At 35.3% G+C, this 21,810-nt stretch overlaps 3 protein-coding genes across 4 annotated transcripts; 2 read left to right on the forward strand and 1 right to left on the reverse strand.

The window, feature by feature from the left end:
- The first annotated feature begins 1,781 nt into the window (after positions 1–1,781).
- LOC105177086 (RNA-binding protein 1) lies at positions 1,782–4,166 on the forward strand. Its single transcript, XM_011100110.3, has 2 exons — positions 1,782–2,241; positions 3,038–4,166. Exons 1-2 carry the CDS (start codon positions 2,017–2,019, stop codon positions 3,941–3,943), a joined length of 1,131 nt encoding a protein of 376 aa, XP_011098412.1. The 5' UTR covers positions 1,782–2,016; the 3' UTR covers positions 3,944–4,166.
- Positions 4,167–10,172: 6,006 nt separating this feature from the next.
- On the reverse strand, positions 10,173–15,550 carry LOC110011314 (transposon Tf2-1 polyprotein). Its single transcript, XM_020691277.2, is given in 3 exon segments — positions 10,173–13,089; positions 13,092–15,035; positions 15,211–15,550. Coding segments are annotated over 3 exon segments (4,809 nt in total). The 5' UTR covers positions 15,365–15,550; the 3' UTR covers positions 10,173–10,378.
- Positions 15,551–15,640: 90 nt separating this feature from the next.
- On the forward strand, positions 15,641–21,201 carry LOC105177090 (protein DETOXIFICATION 27). Of its 2 annotated transcripts, none has more exons than XM_020691306.2 (7): positions 15,641–16,014; positions 17,090–17,631; positions 17,707–17,790; positions 17,902–17,958; positions 19,038–19,276; positions 20,216–20,334; positions 20,756–21,201. In XM_020691306.2, the coding sequence occupies exons 1-7, from the start codon at positions 15,733–15,735 to the stop codon at positions 20,783–20,785; spliced, it is 1,353 nt and encodes a 450-aa protein (XP_020546965.1). In that variant the 5' UTR covers positions 15,641–15,732; the 3' UTR covers positions 20,786–21,201. The 2 variants fall into 2 exon arrangements, with proteins under 2 accessions (XP_020546965.1, XP_011098419.1); XM_011100117.3 differs by having other exon boundaries at positions 15,644–16,014; positions 20,767–21,201.
- The last annotated feature ends 609 nt before the right edge of the window (positions 21,202–21,810 follow it).

The following is a 21,810-nucleotide window of genomic DNA, read 5'->3' on the forward strand; positions in this document are numbered from 1 at the left end:
CCTTTGGCACTTGGCAGGTATTCATAGCTTAGACTTTCTAGGTACTGGTAATTTGTGACACGTGTTTGCAATTTCTAAAATATTTATTATTTAATAAATTATATATAACATAATAAATTAATATAAATTTATAAAAAACAATCAGTGATAAAAAAAAAAACCATTTAACGATAATGGGGCTGGGGGAAATTAAATGGGTGGGTGGGTGGTAGTTATTAATTAAATTAAATATTAAAAATTAATATATCGAAATAATTGAGACACTAATTCTTTAATTATATATAGTATAGATAATTACGCAGGGAAGAGTTCCCAAAACGTTTAGAGTGTATTTCGTGAATTTATATTGTTCAAAATATTTCATTACATGTTTGAGAGCTCGTAACGATATAAAAGTGTTTGATGATTTTTTTAAAAAATTTATAAATCTCAAAATAAGATGTATAAGGTTATGATTGCTTGAGATCTCATCTCTTAACGAAAAAATATACGAGATTAGATAAAAGTATATACGATAAGTAATTTTTAAATGTGTTCAAATTTAAGATAAAAATATAAAAATGATAGTTGATGTTATATGCAAAATATGAGGTAAAAAAAAATATATACTGATTCCAAATGAGGTAATATGTATTTTGTGGAGTAGTGAGATATATCTTTTATTACTATTGCAATTAAGAAATAACAGCGTGCCATGTGCGGCTCAAAATGTTTCGGACATTATACATTAAAAATGAAGCAACGTCATGGTATCTACTCACCCTTTTAAAAAAAAATTATAAATTTATAAAATGTGGAAGTGATATTTACGTATAATATTACATAATTGAATTTCAAAGCACCAAATATATATATAAACATACAAAATGCTAAATTATAAAAAAAAGAAAAGAAAAGAATAATAGACTTAAAAACTAGTGCAAAATTATCTTATTAAATTACATTATATTGAAAAACCCATTGAGGAGATTGCTTAGACTAGTTAGTGATGATTTGCAGCCTAATGAGCTCAAATATCTAAAATTAATCAATTCTTGAATTTTTAGATAAATTTGGCAGAGTATAGTCTAGCTCATGTATTTCAATCAATGTTTATCCAAATCACCAATGGTTTGTTGCGGATGACAGTCAACTCAAAGAACTTTCTAATGGCGTACAGAACTCACTAATTGACTCTATACCCAGTTCTATACATGCCTATAGATAGAGGTCTTGTGCAGTCAACTGGTAACATTGTTCCTCATTCTCACTTTCTTGCACCATTCTCTCTCGATTTTTAGGATATTTCTAGATTATGTTTTGCACTCCATGAATATCAATCTCGCATCATATCTAATAATTATTCTCACTTTATTTCAAGTCTTTTTTTCTTCCCTTTATTTCTTCTTTAATCTGTTTTTCACTTAGCATCGGAGTGCTAAATTCAGTTTTGCAAGGCTAGTCCAACGATAATTTTAGAATTTTCTTAAAAATCATTCGACCCTTATTGTGTGGCAAATTTTTGGTACCCATCTAGTAAATTCAATGAGTTTTTACTAATGAGAGATCTATTTATTAGGCGGAAGTAAAAAAGAGGGCTACTAAATATAATTTTCAAACCAGAGGAGGTTTTACATGTAACTATATCAAATTTGAGGGGAGGACAGTGCAATTATCCTATTATTTTATAAATTTCCTTTTTGAAATAATAATAAAATAGTTGAGGCGAGGGTGAGAATAGTAGCTAATAGAGGGAAACAAGGTTTAATATTGGTACAAAGGCTGTGATGCAAACTCTAAACGTGTTACACTTCTAACACAATTCAGATTGATTGAGGCTCCTCACTTTTGGGACACTTTTAACTCAAAAAGAAAAAGAAAATCCAATCCCACTTCTTCCCCCAACCCTTTTTCCCTCTTCTTTTTCCCCCAATTTGTTTTTTCCACACTCAAAAAACCCTACTTTCCCACCTCAAGGTTTTGTTTCGCCCCCCTTCCTCGTTAATTCATTAGGGCATTGGGTTTCTGAAGATAAATATGGAGGATGTGGAGCAGAATAAGCTGTTTGTTGGAGGCATTTCCTGGGAAACGACTGAAGATATTCTCAAAGAGCATTTTGGCAAGTACGGAACCGTTCTGGGCTCTGTGATTGCTAAGGATCGGAATACCGGCAGCCCTAGGGGGTTTGCTTTTGTTACGTTCTCCGAATCTTCGGCCGTTGATCGGGCGCTTCAGGACTCCCATCAAATTCTTGCCAGAACGGTGTGTTTGTGATTTTTTTTCCACTTTTAGGGTTACCTTTTCTTTTTCTTTCTTTCTTTTTTTTGAGGTCAAAGTATGATTTTTGGGGTTCTTGTGTTGTATTGTGTCGGAAGCGTGTCTGGATTGATGTTATGTGTCCTTGGTTTTGTGTATGAATTTCTATATCATTGTGAACCTTCTTTCTTTGGTGTATGAGCTGCTATGTTTTCCTTTTCCATCAACACTTTTTCCTAAGAGAAAATCTACGATTGAGGTATATTTTTTTTTTCTTTTTTCTTGGAAGCAATTTTCTGTTCTCTTTGTTTTCTTGCATTGTTCGAGTTTTATACTTTGGGCTTGTGGGTGTTCTTGTTCTTTATCACTACTATCTTGAAATATTTTATTGGAAATTTTTTTATGGCGTACTTATTCTTTATCTATCGCTTGGCTGAAAGAGATCAAAGCTTTATTTATACTTTTTTTTTTTTTTTTTTGGTTTTGTTGTCCTTTTGCAATATTTATTCTAGGATTTTCGGGAAGCTTACCCACCATTTAATACTTGTCTATTGATTTTATCTCAATGAGATTATTTTCTTACATTCTCCCTTGGTTTTAAACTTTCTTCTAATTACAGCTAATTTTTGTGATAATCTGAAATGCTTGTAATTGCTAGAGGCTAGATTTTTGTTCAAGAACAATTGACCCGTCTTGTTTATTGTTATCATTTACACTTCTGTTAGTGAAAAATAATCTAATGCTAACAATGTTCCCCCGGGTTATCTGGTTTTTCAAAATTGTCTTTCATGTCTTTCAATAGGTGGAAGTGAAAAGGGCTATTCCCAGGAGTGAACAACAAAGTCAACAACAGCCTCATAGGGGATTGAGTAGGAATAATAGTAGGACTAACAGTAGGAGCAACGAGCAGTTTAGGACAAAGAAGATTTTTGTAGGGGGTTTGTCAGCTAACCTGACTGAGCAAGAATTCAGAAGTTACTTTGAAAAGTTTGGTAGGATCACCGATGTAGTAGTGATGCATGATAACATGACCCATAGGCCAAGGGGATTTGGTTTTATAACGTTTGACTCAGAGGACTCTGTTGAGGAAGTTATGCAGAAGAACTTTCATGAGTTGATTGGCAAGCTTGTAGAGGTCAAAAAGGCCGTGCCAAAAGATGGAATTAGCAGTAGTAGCAATGGTTATAATGGAAGGTTAGGTGGTGGTAGAGGCCAAAACTTTAACTCTTATCAGCAGGGGGGTTACACGCCTTACAATACAAGATTTGCATATTTCCCCGCTGGATACGGCAATGTTGCTGGGTACTCACATGGACCTGGAATCTTTGCTGGTGGTTATGCTTCAGGAGGGTATGGTGGAATTAGTTATGGGCTCAGTCCAATTCCCTCAAGGAATCCTTGGAGTCCTGCAATGCTTGGTGTTAGGGGAAGTTTCTTGCCTTATGGAAGTGCTGCTCCTGTCTATCCCACCTATTTAAATGGTGGACCTGGAGTCATGGGTTTGGCTACGAGTGGATATAATGGGATCTTGGGCACTGGATTCGGTGGAAAATCGGTACAAATGGGCAGTGGAGATGCTCAAAACGCAGCTGAGTTGATACCCTCTCAGCCTGGTGCGAACAATGTAGATGCCAATTCTTTCAGTTCTGGTAGAGGCCATGGAGCTGCTGCTAGCAAACAGAGTCAAAAAAGTAACGATAAATCTTAGTAAGCTACTAATTTAGCTGACTACTTGGCGTCTTGATTGTGGATATTGACATGTTAGAAGTTTGTCCCACTGACGGGTTGGTATCATTATTCCAATGTCTTCACTTTAGATGTCTTTCTTATTCTTATAAAGATTCGGCGTGTTTTACTTATTTTTAGTGTCGAAAATTCATGGATTCTGGATTCAGTTATTGTAATATAATTTTTTTATATTTATCCTCTGATTCTGCTTTCCCGTTTACTAACAAAATGTCCGCGGGCATGCTCTGGACATCAAGGTCTTTAACCTGTGTGAATCAGTTTCCTTCTGTACGGCAAAGAAAGTGTGTTCTGATTGTTGCTTGAATATTCCTTACCAGGAATATGCTTGCTTGTGACTGTTACATTTGGTCTTGTAAATTTGGTTTACTGATCCGCTCCTTAGCAAACAGAAGCTGAGTTCTCAGAATGGTACAACTTTAGCCTTCGTCAGCTGCCGATAATCTCCTATAGTTCTTCCGCTGCATGCATCTTCTGTGATTAGTCATCATCTCATTCTCTTGTACCTACGAAAAGTCAACAGTATATGACTAAAAGAAATACTGTGTGTTGTATTTGGACAAGGATTACATGTTTATTTAGGGAATGGCAATCGAGCCGGAGCAATCAGGATCCCCTGGTTGTGGCGGGTTTGGTATTCCTTTTAGCGGGTTCGGGCTCTAATTTGTTGAACCCGCTCGATTCTGGTGTGGGTAATGGGTTTTGTACTAGACCGGCCGATTTTATTATTATTTATTTATTTATATGCAATGCATTATTGATAAGAAATTATGGCATTATATTTAAATCTTTAACCATTTTAGTATATATCTAATTCTATATTAAAAATACAAAAAATAAAGAATTAGTTTAATATATTATCTGTATTATATAATTTATTATAGATGAAAAAATTTATGTTAAATTACCTAAAGTTTATATTTAGTATTACTTATAGAAAATATTAAATGATTTTTGTATATATAATTCATTTTAGATAATAAAAATATATTAATTTAAATTGGTATTACATATTGAAAAATTAAATAATTAGATGAATGTATCGTCTCAAATGAGTCGGATCGACTCGCAAGCAACTCGTTTTGAAGCTCGATTTCTCTCGAGCTCAAAATATTCTGTTCATAAACTTACGAGTTGGCTCCTGAGTTTAATATTTTTTTATCTATTTTTTATTTTTATAATTTTTATATATTTAACTCAATATGCAATACTATATCAACTCTATATTCAAAATTAACCATATGTTATAATTATTACCGATATCATATATTTAACTTTAGATAATAATATACTATGGAACTTTTATTTATATATTTAATCTCCATACAAAAACAAGCTTAACCAATAATTTAGTAAGTTTTAATATTCTTTTTGTAAATAATTATTTTATATGACTCATATAAATTTTATGTTAGATTTAATATGCATTTGTAATCTCTTATACTTTTTTAAATTAACAAGTTCTAACAATAAACTTATAATTTTTATAATTTATTTGTGAGTATATATTTATACCAAGATATATAGTATGCAACTTATTAATACATATAAACTTATGTCAAAATTTGGTGATTAATAATATTGAATGTTGGAAAATTTTAATTAGTTTTATATTTTTATATATATTTATATACATATATATATATATAAATAATGAGAACATTCATGCACTATTTTTGTACTTTGGTTAAAAGATTCATCTTTTAATTTGTTTTCTATATAATGAGATCAACCAGTTTTAAAAAACAACTTATGTTTATTTCTTTTATAATATAAATAATAAAATAAAATTATGTGCAAGTATTTTAATAATTTGATGTATATTTATTCTCGATACTTTTACTACTACTAAATTAATTAGCAGTTATAATAAATTTAATTAATTTCGTAGCATAATAATTAGTAAAAGTATTGAGATATTTAAATTTGATTGTGAAACTTAAATATAGATTCAAAAGTTTAAATTTTAGATTATAAATTTTAAAGACTTAGAATGCAAATTCCACTTCTCTATAGTAGCAATGCATTTTGGATTTTTACTTTTAATATAATTAATTATTGAGTAATAAGTTATCTTATAAATATTGATAAATAAAATGAGTAGAAAAAAATAAATTAATGAAATATTATTATTAAGTATAATACTCAAATATAGAAAATGAAATTGAGAAAATATATTGATTAAATTTTATTTATTTATTTTAATATATTTATTGTTTTTATTTATTATCTAAGGGTAAAATAGTTATTATATAAAAAGATACATAAAAACCAATAAAAAAATTGGGTACCAGACCGATATTAATAGTGAAACTCGAATACTAATAAGTCATTTGTAATTACTCATGTACCAAATTGATATTAATATCAAAACTTTGGTACTAACTGAGTCATTTGTAATTATTCAGGTACTAAAGTGATATTAATGTCAAAATTTGGGTATGAATATAAATTTTTCTTTTTTAATTAAAGGATCGCCTGATACGACCCAGGAATGAGCTAGTAGAAGCAATAAAGCAAAACCGCATAATAACGAAAAATTAAACGAATCCAATGGTGTATCCTAAGAGTTCTCAGGCATTCGATGTACTAAAATGAAAACGAACATGGGGCTGATGCCTAATTATCAAAATTGAAAATATTAGGGTGAAAACGATATCTTCATTTTTCACGGTTGCTTGAAATGCTCTTCACTTGAGGCTCCAACATAACAACCCTCTAATTCGTCCACACCACACCGAGGTTAGGATCTATACGTTCTCTTTGCTAGAAGAGAAGAAGAGAAAAATGCACCTAGTGCTGGGGAGAGAAGGGGGCGGGAGCTCCCTTGGAAGAGGGGGATTATTCTTTTTGTGTAATAATGATTATAATTATTTTCCAAATAATTATATTTCATATATATATATACCTTGTTTGATAATTATTTCTAAATATATTCTATTATCTACAAGGTATATTTATCTTTATCCCAAATAAAGAGATCCCCAAAATGACTAGAATTGCACTTTTGAAAAATACAATTTGGTAGCCATTTATTTCCTTCCGTAAAATTTTCCATTGGCTCAAAATAATGGGCTTGGCTGATTTTTACCTTTAAAAAATACAAGTCCAATAAATTTTTTATTTAAATCCAACTTAATAAAATCCAATTTTATTGAGCCCAACTTGTATTTAATCTAATTAAATATATAAGCCTAAATTATCCTCATTATTAATAAGGTCCACCTTATTAGATTATAAGGGCAAGCTCAATATAAATTAATGCTATTGATTTATTCTTGGACCCTTTTTCATCCAATGGATCTCTCTTTGTAAGTAATTCAATTACTTATGGAATTATTTTTAAATTAATTCCTTATTCCTTTTTGCTGATTTGTGTGCTACTTTTTAGGTTCAACTTTCAGTTAGACTTGGACTAGTGTCCAATGTTATTATTAATTAAATATAATTTAATTAATAATTCTTGATTAACCCTCAATAAAAAGCCCGTCACTATAGGTGGCCGTCTATTAGTGGTCCATGACACTAGAGGTTAGGTGAATAACTGTGTAAATATTTAGGCTCTCGAGTCCATACAGGTACGGTCCTTCCGTCTACTTTCTCCTAGTCTTAGTCTACGGCATGGAATTAGGTGTTGATTTTCATCCTGGACTGGGCATCTGTGTTTAATACTTGAGACTACGTCATGCCAAGTTTCTCAGAACCTCCTTTTTCTATTCAATCAACTACTATGACCACAGATTCATAAAGTGTGAACGCATCTCCAAGTGCATAGGAGATACATCTGTCACATATTAAAAGGGGATGGATCCTTTTTTTTTGGAACTCACCGTCCTCGCTACATACTTCGACTGCACTGGACAAGACTTATGATGATCATGTCTGTGACACAATCACCTCTCGCAGATTCAAGATACAGTCATCTTATGCACGTGATTGTCGTGATTCCTCAAGTCTGAGGACTACTCTCGTACTATCAAAGTAGGGACTCAAGTCATATCGACCAAGCCTCCAAGGCATCCATATGATGATTCCCGCAAGTCATTTCAGTCAAGTGACCACCTTGTTAACTAACCCACTGAAATTGCACATACGTCCAACGTCTGTCTGATGAAATGCGGCACTCATTTAATGAATGTAATACTCAGTGCAAGTCTCAATAAGACTCTCGATGCCCAGTTTCAAGGTCATCGACTTGGAACATTTCAGACCAACCCTCAAAAGTTGGTTTAATAGCCGTCATCTAATGCGCAACCCAACTACATTTTGCACTCCACACAAATTATATCGTTCTATCATCATTTTCAATCATTATTCTCATATTGATTCAAGTTTTTCCCTTCATTTATTTAGTAAACACAATTCTGACTTAAACATTGGAGTGCTAATCTTTATTTTGCAGGTTAGTCCCCCATTAATCTTATAATTTTCGTGAAAGTCTTTCAATCCTTGTGGTGCAACTGGTATGCATCATTATTCATATTTTCTCATTCCAATCATGTGAACATAATAGGAAATGATAATTCCTCTGTTTTCTAGTTTCTTGTATATAGTAAGGGCTAAGTTTACTTTTGGTTCCCTGAATTAATCACTACATCACTTTTGATACCTCCTGTTCCAACCTTGTTAATTTTCGTCCCTAAATTTTTTAAAATAATCAAAGTTAATTTTATCAGTTAGTTAACCATTTAAACTACGAACCCTTTTAGAGCGAGAAAAAGGACTGCCAACAAACAATAAAGGCAAAAATGTAACAGTCCTTATTTGCCATATGGAAAAGAAATTTGAGACACCATTTTAGGTGAAAAATGACCAAAATTGAGATAAATTCACTTATTTAAAAATGACCTAAATTAATTTTGGTACCCCATATTTTAATATCAGTATTTTTTATCTCTAAGTTTTTTAAATTAATCAAATTTAGTCTTAATTGTAGTTGACCAAAAATGTCCCTCCATTAATGAATAACTGTCAGGACTAACTTAATCATTTTAAGAAAATTCAAAACTAAAATTGATGAATTCAAAACGTAAAGAACCAAAACTAATTTATTGTAGGGACCAAAAGTGAAATTGTCCCTATATAGTAATCATAAGATATGATATATCAATATAATCATTTCTAGTTCTTATTACATTTATGATTCATTCCATGCTTATATGATTCTATTCCTAGGCACCAATAAAAGCATAAAGGATCAAAATTGGAAAGGGCTAATTAGATGCTTGAAATTAAATTAGTAACAAAAGGAGGGATTTAAAAAAAAATGGCCAAATTGCATATTACCCCCTTGTATTTTCAAAAAATAAGATAAAAACCTCTTTTTATTTAAAAAATAGGTCAAAACTCCCCTCTGTATTTTAAAATCCTGCGCAAAATCCCCTTTTTGTCGGAAGCTAAGAGAAGGTGAAGTGTACTTGTAGTGGTGCGAGTGGACAAGATCTTTTTGCGGAGTTTGACAATTCTTTTGCTTTAATTGACAAAAATACCCCTATATTGTGCTTAAAATTACCATGACCAAAGGTATGTGTTTTAACTTTATTTTTAATTATTTTTTTTATATTTTCATTCCTCCTAATTAAATATATTTATTTAAATATCAAAATATAAAAAATATATATATTTTTATAAATTCATAATTTAATTAAAAATAAAATTAAAATCACAATACAAAGAATATTATGTTTTAAAATTTAAATATTATATCAATGTAAATGTTAATGAACAATAACAATAATATTTTATTAACTATTTCAAATTAATATTTAATTTAAATATTTTAATAGATTATTCACTATAAATTATTTAAACTTAAATTACTAGTATATGTATTTATAATGAAAATTTAATACTCTTTTTTATTATTTTTAAATTTTAAATCAATTTTTGTTATTTATTAAAAAATAATAAAAAAAATGGACGACCGTTGCCGTCGCCCAAAGTACCCTGGGCAACCGTCGCAGCGATCGCCCAAAATTCCCCTGGGCGATCGCGATGCGGAGGCCGCCCGTGGGGATCTGAGCGATCGACGTGTCGCAGTTGCCCAGAACATTCCATCTGCGTTGGCGGCGGCGTTATCCCTTTGTGCTGGGCGAGGAGAGTGTTATGATTTGTTGTGGAATGAAGAGGAAGAAGAAAGAAACAGAGAGGGATTGCTTGCATAAACTCGAAGATAAATTCCTTTCATGAAAACTTCCAGACTTCTGTTACATACCCTTATAGGTTAGCAATATCCTTTTCTTATAACAAAGCACTAAAAACAAAAAGAAGTTAGGAATTGGAAGTGGTGGTGCTGAGAGGTACGACTGCAGGCTGGAGTGCGCATTCTGTTGAAAACCCAGAACATTTGATTTGGAACGTGACGTCATCGCACTTAAGCTGATTCCCCAATTTTAACTTAATACGGCGTCGTTGCTTCCTCTGTTGTGCCCTCGATCTGACGGCTGAATTTGTTAATTGTTGGACAGTGAGGATTATAGCTTCTTCTTCCTACCAAGGCTGTAACATTGCCTCCTGCTGAACTTGACCCTCGTCCCTGAGGGTCTTTATCAATATCTGGAAACTTGGCGACAATATCGTAGTAGTCTTCCCAAGTAGCTTCAGCTTCCGAGTAATCTTCCCATTGCACCAGAATTTGCGGAACTGCTGTATTCCTTCTTGAAATGAGACGTCGGGCTAATATTTTGACTGGGTGAACTCTACAAACTCCATGGTCAGAGAAGTCAGGTAATACAGGAGCAGGTGTATGCTTGTGCCCGATTTTCTTTTTGAGGAGTGAGACATGAAATATTGGATGGATATTTGCTGAAGGGGGAAGCTTAAGTTTATAGGCAACTTCACCTATCCTTTCTAGAACCTGAAAAGGTCCGTAATACTTTGGAGCTAGCTTCAAGGTTTTCCTCAACTGCAAGGTGTTTTGTCGATATGGCTGCAGCTTCAAATACACATGGTCCCCTATCACAAAACTCCTTTCTTTTCTATGCTTATCTGCATACATCTTCATTCGGTTTTGTGCTTCTGCCAAATTGAGCTTAAGCAGCTCCAAAAGTCTGCTTCGTTCTTGCAGATATTCTTCCACCTCAGTATGATTTGTGGGAATGTATGGATCAATGGTGAGGGGTCCAGGTAGGTACCCATATAGCGCCTGAAAAGGAGTAAGTTTTAGTGCAGTGTGGAAGTTAGTATTATACCAGTACTCTGCGAGAGATAGCCATTTGTTCCACTGCTTGGGCCTTAGATGACACATACAACGCAGGTAATTTTCTACACATTGATTCACCCGCTCTGTTTGGCCATCAGTCTGAGGGTGGTAAGCTGTGGAGAGGCTGAGGGTTGTACCCAATATTCTGAAAAGTTCCTTCCAGAATGAACCCGTAAATATCTTGTCCCTGTCGGACACAATGTTAACAGGCAACCCGTGAAGTTTGTACACGTGATCCATGAAGATGCGAGCCACTGTTTCAGCAGAAAAAGGGTGAGCTAACGCGATGAAGTGAGCATACTTAGTGAAGCGATCCACGACAACAAATATGCAGTCCTTCCCTTCGGATTTTGGCAAGCCTTCTATGAAATCCATGGAGATGGAGGCCCACGCTTGAGAGGGAATTGCGAGGGGCTGAAGTAAACCGGGGTAAGGCATATGCTCGGCCTTGGATCGTTGGCATACATCACAACTTTGGACCCAACGAATTACATCTCTTTTCATTAGAGGCCAGTGGAACATGCTTTTAAGACGTTGATAAGTGCCGTTGATGCCTGAATGCCCACCAACAGCAGAATCGTGCAGCAAGCTTATAAGCTTTTCTCTTAGTCTTGTTTCCTTCCCTACACATATTCTGCGATTCTTGCGAAGAATTCCCCCTTGCAGCTCATATGCGGGAAACGATGTCTCTTGAACCGCTTTAGCTTGCAAGATAGGAAGTAATTCTTCATCATTAGCGTAGCTTCGTTGTACCTCTGTTATCCAATTTGGGATAACCACAGTAACTGTAGAGCATTCCCTTTGTTCCCTGCGAGATAGTGCGTCGGCAGCTCTGTTTTCTTGCCCCTTTTTATATTGTACTTCGTAATCCAAACCGAGTAGCTTAGCAATCCACTTTTGTTGAAGAGCGTTGTCCACCTTTTGTTCCAAAATGTGCTTAAGGCTTTGATGATCGGTTTTTATAATGAAATGGTGACCGACAAGATAATGCTTCCACTTATGAACAGCTTGCAAAATTGCCAAAAATTCCTTTTCATAGACTGATAATCCCCGGTTCCTTGGACTCAACGCCTTGCTAATATAGGCAATAGGCCGTTGGTTTTGCATAAGGACAGCGCCAATCCCTTTATCGCAAGCATCAGTTTCAACGACGAATGCTTGTGTAAAATCTGGTAGTGCGAGAACAGGGGCAGTGATCATGGCGTGTTTCAGCCTTTCGAATGCAACAGTGGCTCTATCAGTCCACTTGAACCCATCTTTTCTTAACAACTCCGTAAGTGGCTTGCTAATGACCCCATATTGCTTAATAAATTTTCTGTAGTAACCGGTTAATCCCAAGAAGCCACGCAATTCTTTCACATTCTTAGGTTGAGGCCAAGTCATCATACAATCAATCTTGCTAGGATCAGTAGATACACCCTCCTTTGTTATAATATGCCCCAAGTACTCAATGGTTTCTTGCCTAAAATCACACTTGCTCCGTTTAGCATACAACTGATTCGCCCTAAGAAGCTCAAGGGTGATGCGCAGGTGGTTCAAATGGTCGTTCCAAGTTCCACTATAGACCAAAATATCATAAAAAAATACCAAGATAAATTTCCGAAGATAAGGAGCGAAAATCACATTCATCAATGATTGAAAGGTTGAGGGAGCATTACAAAGCCCAAAGGGCATAACCAAAAATTCGTAGTGTCCTTGATGCGTAACGAAGCTTGTCTTGGGTATATCCTCTGCAGCCATTCGTATTTGAAAATACCCCGAACGCAAGTCAATCTTTGAGAAGTAACAGGCTCCCTGTAACTCATCCAACAATTCGTCAATGACTGGTATAGGAAAAGCGTGTTTAATGGTGAAATTGTTTAGATATCGATAGTCCACACACATGCGCCATGTTCCATCTTTTTTTTGACTAACAAAACAGGGGACCCAAATGCACTTTGGCTTGGCCGAATGATACCATCCTTCAACATACCCTTCACAATTGCCTCAATTTCACCCTTTTGAGCAAATGAATATCTGTACGGATGCATCTTCTTGGGGACAGCATCCTGCTTAAGTAGGATTTTGTGTTCAATTTCTCTGTTAGGAGGCAAGCCTTGAGGCTCCTGAAAAAGATCGGTGAAGGCAGCCAATAGATTGGAGAGGTCTTTTTGTTGCGAATTGAGCTTGTTGTGTAAAGGGGGGTGGACAGAGATAGCGTACAGTTGACCCACGAATCCATAGGAATCTTCAGTCACCATTTTGGAGATATGCTTTGCAGACAACATATGCAACTCAGCTTTCTGCGTCAAGGCTTGGAACCCCCGTTTCTTACCGTTTTGAGAAACTGTGACAGTCATTGCGTTGTAATCATATTCCACGGGGCTGTATAGTCTCAACCAGTTTCCTCCCAACACCATGTGACAACCCCCCAATGTTAGAGTGCGCATGGGGTGGGTAAATGCTTGTCCTTGTATTTCCCACGAGAATGTGGGACAATACCATTGACTGATCATTTCGCGGCCATCAGCTACACTTACCACTAGAGGGTCAGTTTGTTCCAAAACACACCCCAGTTTACTAGCAGCCTCGATGTCCAGGAAACAGTGGGTACTTACACCGTCAATCAGAATCTGAATTTCATGTCCATAGGCCCTTCCTTTTATCCTGAATGTGTAGAAATCTGTGTTGCCACTTAATGCATTGACAGAAACAGTCATGTCTATGGGTGGGGGGTCAGTGGGATCTCCTTCCTCTTCTTGCTCAAACGTTGCCTCCTCCTCAGTAAGGATACAATACATAAACTGTTGTTTACATTTGTGCCCAGGGCGAAAGGTTTCGTCACAGTTATAGCACAAGTTTTTACTCCTACGAGCTTGCATTTCAGCTTCAGACAAGATTCTGCGAATGGGAGCTTGGGTGGTCATCTTTCTAGACATAGGTTTTGGAGGTGGATGATAGAGTTTAGGTGGTAGTGGATTAGATGTAGGTTTGGGTGCAGAGAATTGCTTGGAGTGAGGCCACGGTTTGGTATTCGGGTTTGCAAGTTGCAAAATGGCGTTCACGGTATTCTCTTGATTTTTAGCTAGAGCTACGGCTTGATGTAGTCGAGTTGGGCGTAGAGAGATAACCTGACCCTTGATGTCTGGTCGTAGTCCATTAATGAAACAGGTTACATAGTAGGATTCAGGGAAGTTGCTATGAAAAACCATAACATGAGACTTAAGCTCCTCAAAGTTCTCTAAGTACTGTTCAACTGATTTAGTACCCTGCTGCAATGTATTGAATTCACCCAAGACAGCTCCTGGATCTCTTCCCTCGAATCGTTCATAAACTGCCTCAATAAATTCTTGCCAAGAGGGTAACCCTTTTTCCACCAGCCCTTGGAACCATAACTCGGCGCGACCAGAGAGATGAATGGAAGCCAAGGAAACTCGTTGATCCTCAGGGATGGTATAAACTGTCTGGAAATACCATTGACACTTCCGGATCCAACCTCGAGGTTCATCCCCGTTAAACCTGGGAAATTCAATGCTGGAAATAGGAGGGAAACAACCTTGTGAACCAGAGAACTCCGAATCAGGTCGTGAGCTCGGCGTTCGCTCTTTAGGGGGAACTGGGGCCTCGCCCAGAACAGATTTCCCACGATTGAGATGCTGCATTTGGTCCAAAAGGCCTTGCAATTGAAGCTGGATGGTCTTCTGACTGTCCACGAGCTCGGAATAGGAATTTTGTAAACCCGCTTGAATGCCCATCATGTTTTCGAATTGTGCCTGCACTTGTTGTTCATGGACTTGACGTTTCGATTTTTCCTCCATCAGCCAAAGCTCCTGTTTTTTTTGCATATCCATGAGTTCCTTCATCCGCGTTCCGTCTGCCATAAAAAAAAAAATAGTACTTAGCGAGGCCGAGGAAAGCCTTGCTCTGGATACCAAATGTTATGATTTGTTGTGGAATGAAGGGGAAGAAGAAAGAAACAGAGAGGGATTGCTTGCATAAACTCGAAGATAAATTCCTTTCATGAAAACTTCCAGACTTCTGTTACATACCCTTATAGGTTAGCAATATCCTTTTCTTATAACAAAGCACTAAAAACAGAAAGAAGTTAGGAATTGGAAGTGGTGGTGCTGAGAGGTACGACTGCAGGCTGGAGTGCGCATTCTGTTGAAAACCCAGAACATTTGATTTGGAACGTGACGTCATCGCACTTAAGCTGATTCCCCAATTTTAACTTAATACGGCGTCGTTGCTTCCTCTGTTGTGCCCTCGATCTGACGGCTGAATTTGTTAATTGTTGGACAGTGAGGATTATAGCTTCTTCTTCCTACCAAGGCTGTAACAGGGAGTGGGGTGGTGTGGGCGACGAGTGGTGAGGGAATTGGTGGGGGGGGGGTGGTCGATGGGTGGAGGGGGAACTGGTGGCAATGGGGTGGGCGGAGTGGAGGGGGGAGGGGGGCCTGGGAGCAGGATGGGGGTTATTTTTAACTAATTTTTAAAAATAAAGGGGTAATATGGGAAAAATAAAAAATCTACACAAGTATAACAGCACTCAAAGACCTTAAAAAGCATTAATGGTGAGAATGAGCGGTGCTCATCACCAGCCATTGCTACTATCTATCTCTCAAGATTCAGAGAATCCTGGATCATCGGCCTCTGCCAGATATTTTGTAAAGGAAGCGTGGACGGAGTGCAAGAAGTTATGGCAAATAGCAGCTCCCTCAATCTTTTGCCGATTGGCAATGTTTTCTCTCACTCTTATCACCCAATCTTTTGCTGGTCACCTCCACCAAAGCCAGCTCGCCGCCATCTCCATTGCCACCACAGTCATTATCTCCATCACCTTCGGCTTTCTGGTACGAAAACCCCCCCTCTCTCTCTCTCTCTACTATTCAACTTTATTACTTAGGATACAGCTGATTGTATTTTTATCTGTGATTGGGAAAGAAAATGGTGTGGACTAGGCGAATAAGGATAGAAATGGCAGTTCCTTAAACGGTTTCTTCACTACTTTCATTAATGTTGTTGGGTGAATGGATTTAAATTTGAGGAAACGATTTTGAACCAAGTATTTCAAAACAGACTCCATATCAAGAGAATTTGATATCCATTAAAATTTCACAAGTATAGTTCTTAACAAGAGTGACATTTCTTCTAATACATTGTTATACAAATTACTCTAAAAAATTTGTCGGGGATTTGAAATTTGCAACTTTAAACCCATCAAACCAAACGTAGTCTAATAGTAATTTATGCCATTATCTGTGGGATCAATTGCCATATTATGGACATAACTGTTTAGTTCAGAAAAATAACAATGGGTAATAAAAATGATGATTTTGGTCGTGCGCTATTGCTGTTGCCTTTGGAGATAAATTGACCAACGAAATTAAGGATTACTAAACTACAAAATCTTTTAGGGTCTCTAAAATCAATTTTAGAGTTCTATAAAAATTCAGCATATGATGCAAAGCCTTTATTTGAAAGGTTGAAGAAAAATTTAGCTTCTGAAGCTTCCTGTCTCTCTATTTCTAATCCAAATGACTTTGATATAGTTGAAACAATAGCCTCTGAAGTTTGAGATATAACGGGATGCTCAAATAACACTATAATGATAAACACCCTTGTCAGATTTATGACGGGGGTTTGTAGAAAAGTGTATGGGTTAATTGCTTGATTATTAAAGAAAGGCATACGAATTAATTATTTGACACCCTTGCTATGAATTTTACTTTGTAATCACAAGACTTGCTGTCTTCAAGGTTTTATTGTCGCCTAATGGTCAACTTCATTCTCGCATGCTTGCCTGGATATTTTTGGTATATATTTGTTGTAACATTTATCAAGTATTGTTACTGGAGGTTTTCTTGTTGATTAATTTAATTGATGCATAATATATTAACATTTGAAGCACAAAATACTTGTTTTTAGCTCGGAATGGCTAGTGCGCTTGAAACGCTGTGTGGACAAGCCTATGGAGGAAAACAATACCACTTGTTGGGTATATATTTGCAACGCTCTTGGGTGGTATTGTTTCTAAGCTCTATATTGCTTCTGCCTCTTTTTATTTTTGCTGCGCCAATATTGAAGCTAATTGGACAGCCAACATTATTAGCTGAGCTGACAGGAGAGGTGGCAATGTGGCTGGTTCCTATGCACTTGAGCTTTGTGTTTCAGTTCACTTTGATGAGGTTCTTGCAATGCCAGTTGAAGACTTATGTGATAGCTTGGGTGTCCGGTGTGGTGCTTGTGGTTCATTTGTTATTGAGTTGGATTTTTGTTTATATATTGAGGGTTGGCATTGTTGGAGCTGTCCTCATTCTTGATTTCTCTTGGTGGATGTCTGTCTTGGGAATGTTTATCTATTGCGTTTGTGGAGGATGTCGTAATTCTTGGACTGGTTTTTCTAGGCAAGCTTTTATCGGCCTCTGGGACTTCTTCAAATTGGCTTTGGCTTCTGGTGTCATGCTCTCGTACGTCCCCATGCAAGCCCTGATTTGATTTGACATTTCAAAGCAACTTCAAGATTTAGATCTATAAATTTTCAGGTTGGAGAACTTTTATTATAGAATGTTAGTCATAGTCTCAGGCATTAGAAGTGCAGAGGTTGCTGTTGATGCCTTGTCCATATGGTTGGTGTTCTATTTGATTCCATTGTTATACTTCTAGTTTCATCGGTTAGGTGCTGAGTTAATTGGACTCTGTCCTCTCATGCTTATATTGTTTCTTCCTTATGTTGACAGCATTAGTTTCTACGGTTGGGAATCGATGATTCCACTTGGACTATTTGCAGCAACGGGGTATGTTTTTGTTTGTCTTTGTTCCTTCCACAGTGCTCTTCTCTTTGTATAATGCCTGACCAACATGAGCCGCAGCATGAGATTTTCTAGAAAAATAAATACAGAATCCATCTAGACAACCAGAAAAGATAACTGTAGATATCTTTCAGTCCTAGTGGTCTATGTTTACAAGAACATAATGATTTGGCCTTTTTCATGCAAGACTGCAAAATAAGATATGCTCTTCTGCTCGTATTAGAAGAGTGATACTGTAGATTTTATTCCTTATGGTTTAAGTCTAATCAGATTATTATTTGCAATAAAATTTAAGATAACCAAAGTAATGATAAATGTTACTTATTTGTTAACTTCAGGTCTTTTATAATCGTGTTTAGACTTTAACTTCTAGAATTTTTATTTTTCTAACAAAATCTCATATCCCAAATAATACTTTTCTATGACTCATGATTTCTTACCAAGAAAAAAACACATGACTACTAGAATATACGACTTAACTAACATTATAAATTACTGAATAAAATTTTCAAATACTATCATATAAGTAATGAAAATAATATTTGAATGTAAAGTATTTATTTGAAGTTAACAAATATTTGAACCTATATCACAACCTAATAAAATCATTGTTAATATTCATTGTTGTATCCAAACAATATTATAATTTAATATTTATTTATATAATCATTAATTCTTTTTGATTTAGAGCAAAGTTCTCTAGAGTTAAAATTTTATATTTTTCTTTAGTTTATCCTATAAATTCATCTTAATTTGTACTTTACAATTATAGTGGATTAACACATTGTATTTGCTGCAAAATCTATTTAAGCTGCCAAAGTATAGATGTACTCAAGATGCTGACACATCTTACAGATTTTCTGACTTAATATTGTTTAAAATCTTCAACTTAAGGTTTGAGGGGCTGAGGACTGTCTACATACAGTTTCTCTATTTCCATTTAAAGTTTTCTATTTGTTGTATTTTTATATTTTCTCATAGTTGCTCTCTTGTTTGTATAAGTTATTTGAGCTGAAGATCATCTATTGTTGCCATTCCATTGAATTTCTCTCAAACAAACGCAGGATCCGTGTTGCAAATGAAATTGGAGCAGCAAATAGAAATTCTGCAAAATTTGCTGCCAAAGTTTCTGTCTTCAACTCTCTTCTGGTTGGCTTTGTGTTTTTCTTAGTAATCATTGCCTTTCCCCACAAGATTGCTATGGTATTCACATCAAGCTCGTCTGTCATCTCAATGGTTGAGGGACTAGCTTTGTTATTGGCAATAACCATTCTCTTTAATTGCATTCAACCGATTCTTTCAGGTAAGACAATCAATATTTATCTGTATCTATAATAATATTAATAAATCATGAAGAGGCTTTTCGTGTGTTTTTATATTCCTTTACTAAAATTCCTTCTCAACTTACACATAGAGTAACTACCCACATAGTATCACTCCATAAATAAGACTTACCAATACATGTTTGATTTGATAATTTCAGCTTAATATCCTAAAATTATTGTAACGTTAATACTTTTATTTAATATTTAATTCAAAATATTTCATGGTTAAAGTTTTTAAAAAATTTATATTTTACTATGCTGTGTGTGTGCTCAGTTATTATTACTATATATAATTGAAAAAAGGGGTGAATTTGATATCATGGTCTTCATAACATAGTTTTTTTTGCCCCTTATACATTTTTTTCGCTCTCCAAAATTATAGCATCATCTTCTTTTATCCACAATTATAGATCCCATATTTATATTAATTAACCAATTATTATGTATATGTTAAAGTGTTTTCTCTATCTTTAAAATTTGAATAAAAGTATACGGATTGTTTTATTATAAATTATCTTAAAAATTTATGGACATGCAAAGAGTTTGCCACAGAGTACTAGTTTAAACAGAAATTTCAATTGTCTTTTAATTCTCAAAAGAAGAAAAGTATGGATAGAAGTTCATCCAATTCAAGATGAGTATCTTGTCTATTGAATCTTCGAGACATGAGAGACTAATGTTTCGCAGTAATGTCGCCCATGTATTTTACTTTTAGAAACAATGTTTTTAACATTCTGGAAAAAAAAAAAAAAAAAAAACATGAGATGGATGCAAATCATGTTATTCCAAGAACGAGTCAATCTGACATAACAGTTACTCAGGTAAGCCCATTACTTTTTTCATGTAACTTGTGTCATAAAAGAATTGAGGCATATTTATGAAGGAATGTTAGATTGAGTTGAATCTTGGACTTTCAGGGGTAGCTGTTGGATTTGGTCGGCAAGCCTTGGTTGCATATATAAACATTGGGAGCTATTATTTTGTTGGAGTACCTCTTGGGATCATCTTGGGATGGTTATTACATTTTGGGTTAAAGGTACATTCCATCTAAACATACTTATGAAAAAACACAGTATAGATACCATTAGAACTTCCTAATTCTTCCTCTTGTGCAAGCATGAGAATTAGAAAAGTGAACTCTTACCCTGAAACTGCATTTTAAGAGTTTTTATTAGCATTATTATTTGGGTTAGTTACAATAACACCCCCTTGAAATTAGGCTTAATTACACAAACACTCCATGTGCTTTCTGAAATTACAGGTACACCCTCTGAGGGGTGTTAGTGTAATGTGCCTCTGTGGATGTTTGTGTAAACTTTTGCCAATAAAAAGCATGTACTTATTTTTTTTCAAATGATAGGGGGTGTTTGTGTACTAGCATCTAACTTCTTGGGTGTATAATTTATGCCTAATTTATTGGTGTCTAGTTGACTCCGTAAACAAAATGAACTTATCAGGTGCATTACAGGGCATTTGGGCTGGAATGATCTGCGGGACGATGATTCAGACATTGATATTAACCATTGTGACAATTAGATATCCCTGGGGAAAGGAGGCCAAAGTCCATGACTTGACCTGCCCCATGCTACAAAGATGAAGAACACCACATAGACCAATGAAGTGAAAAACTTTGAAGTATAAACAGCAAACTCTTTTATTCCTCCTAGACGAAGCCCAATGACTTTGGGGATATCATGTTTGATACAATATGTCCTTTTGTACTACAATTGCTTTCTTGGTTTTTTGCATTGTTCATGCATACAACAAAGGCTAAGCAACTCTATTAGGGGATGTTGAGATATTTCAAGCACATACAAGTAAACTTTTGCTACAGGGAGTTGAATTCTTTTCCCAACATTTTTGCAAAATCCGGCTTCTATTGATGGTTTGGAAGTTCCTTTGATTCTGTATTATTCGGTAAGTTGTTAAGGGTATTACTAAGTGCTATGGTTCAACTTATGGTCAGTCCCTAATAATCGGTAGTAAGTTGTCAAGTAATATAAATATTTTATAATTTCTCGACGTCTTTTCACGGAGCACTGGACATGGACGTTAAGGATCTGACCAGCTTGGAGGAAGAGGAAAGTGCAACTTGTGACAGGACTCCCATTTAGTTGCTGCGGAAGTAGACAGATGAGGAAGGTTTTATTGTTTTAAACGGAGTTGATTTCACCAGTTGTGATATCTGATGTAATCCTGATTTATTTGTAGAATATTGTTCTTCACTCTGAACAGGAAGAAATAATGCCTGACGTTGCAGATATATTGAGTTCGTTCTTATTCTTTACTCCATATCAAACTCTAGTTGATTGATATAGCATAAAATTAAGATTGATGATTTTTCTATTCCAAAAAAATAAGAGGAAGAAGAGGAATTTTATTGCAAATTTGTTCTCTCTTTACTTGGTTCCCAACAACTTTGCTACATAGCTCAGCAATACGTTGGATTAGGGGATAGGTGGAATTAATCCTAATTATAAGCATAACAATTTTTGTCCTACTGCAACTTTTA

The sequence above is a fragment of the Sesamum indicum genome, linkage group LG2, assembly GCF_026168435.1.
Source record: "Sesamum indicum cultivar Baizhima isolate 11 linkage group LG2, ASM2616843v1, whole genome shotgun sequence".
NCBI lineage: Eukaryota > Viridiplantae > Streptophyta > Magnoliopsida > Lamiales > Pedaliaceae > Sesamum > Sesamum indicum.

Coding starts and splice junctions, on each gene's coding strand:
- LOC105177086 (XM_011100110.3), top strand. CDS start 2,017: ATGGAGGATGTGGAGCAGAATAAGCTGTTTGTTGGAGGCATTTCCTGG. Junction 2,242..3,037: donor ATCAAATTCTTGCCAGAACG/GTGTGTTTGTGA, acceptor GTCTTTCAATAG/GTGGAAGTGAAAAGGGCTAT.
- LOC105177090 (XM_011100117.3), top strand. CDS start 15,733: ATGGTGAGAATGAGCGGTGCTCATCACCAGCCATTGCTACTATCTATC. Junction 16,015..17,089: donor CCATCACCTTCGGCTTTCTG/GTACGAAAACCC, acceptor ACTTGTTTTTAG/CTCGGAATGGCTAGTGCGCT. Junction 17,791..17,901: donor GTTGATGCCTTGTCCATATG/GTTGGTGTTCTA, acceptor TTATGTTGACAG/CATTAGTTTCTACGGTTGGG.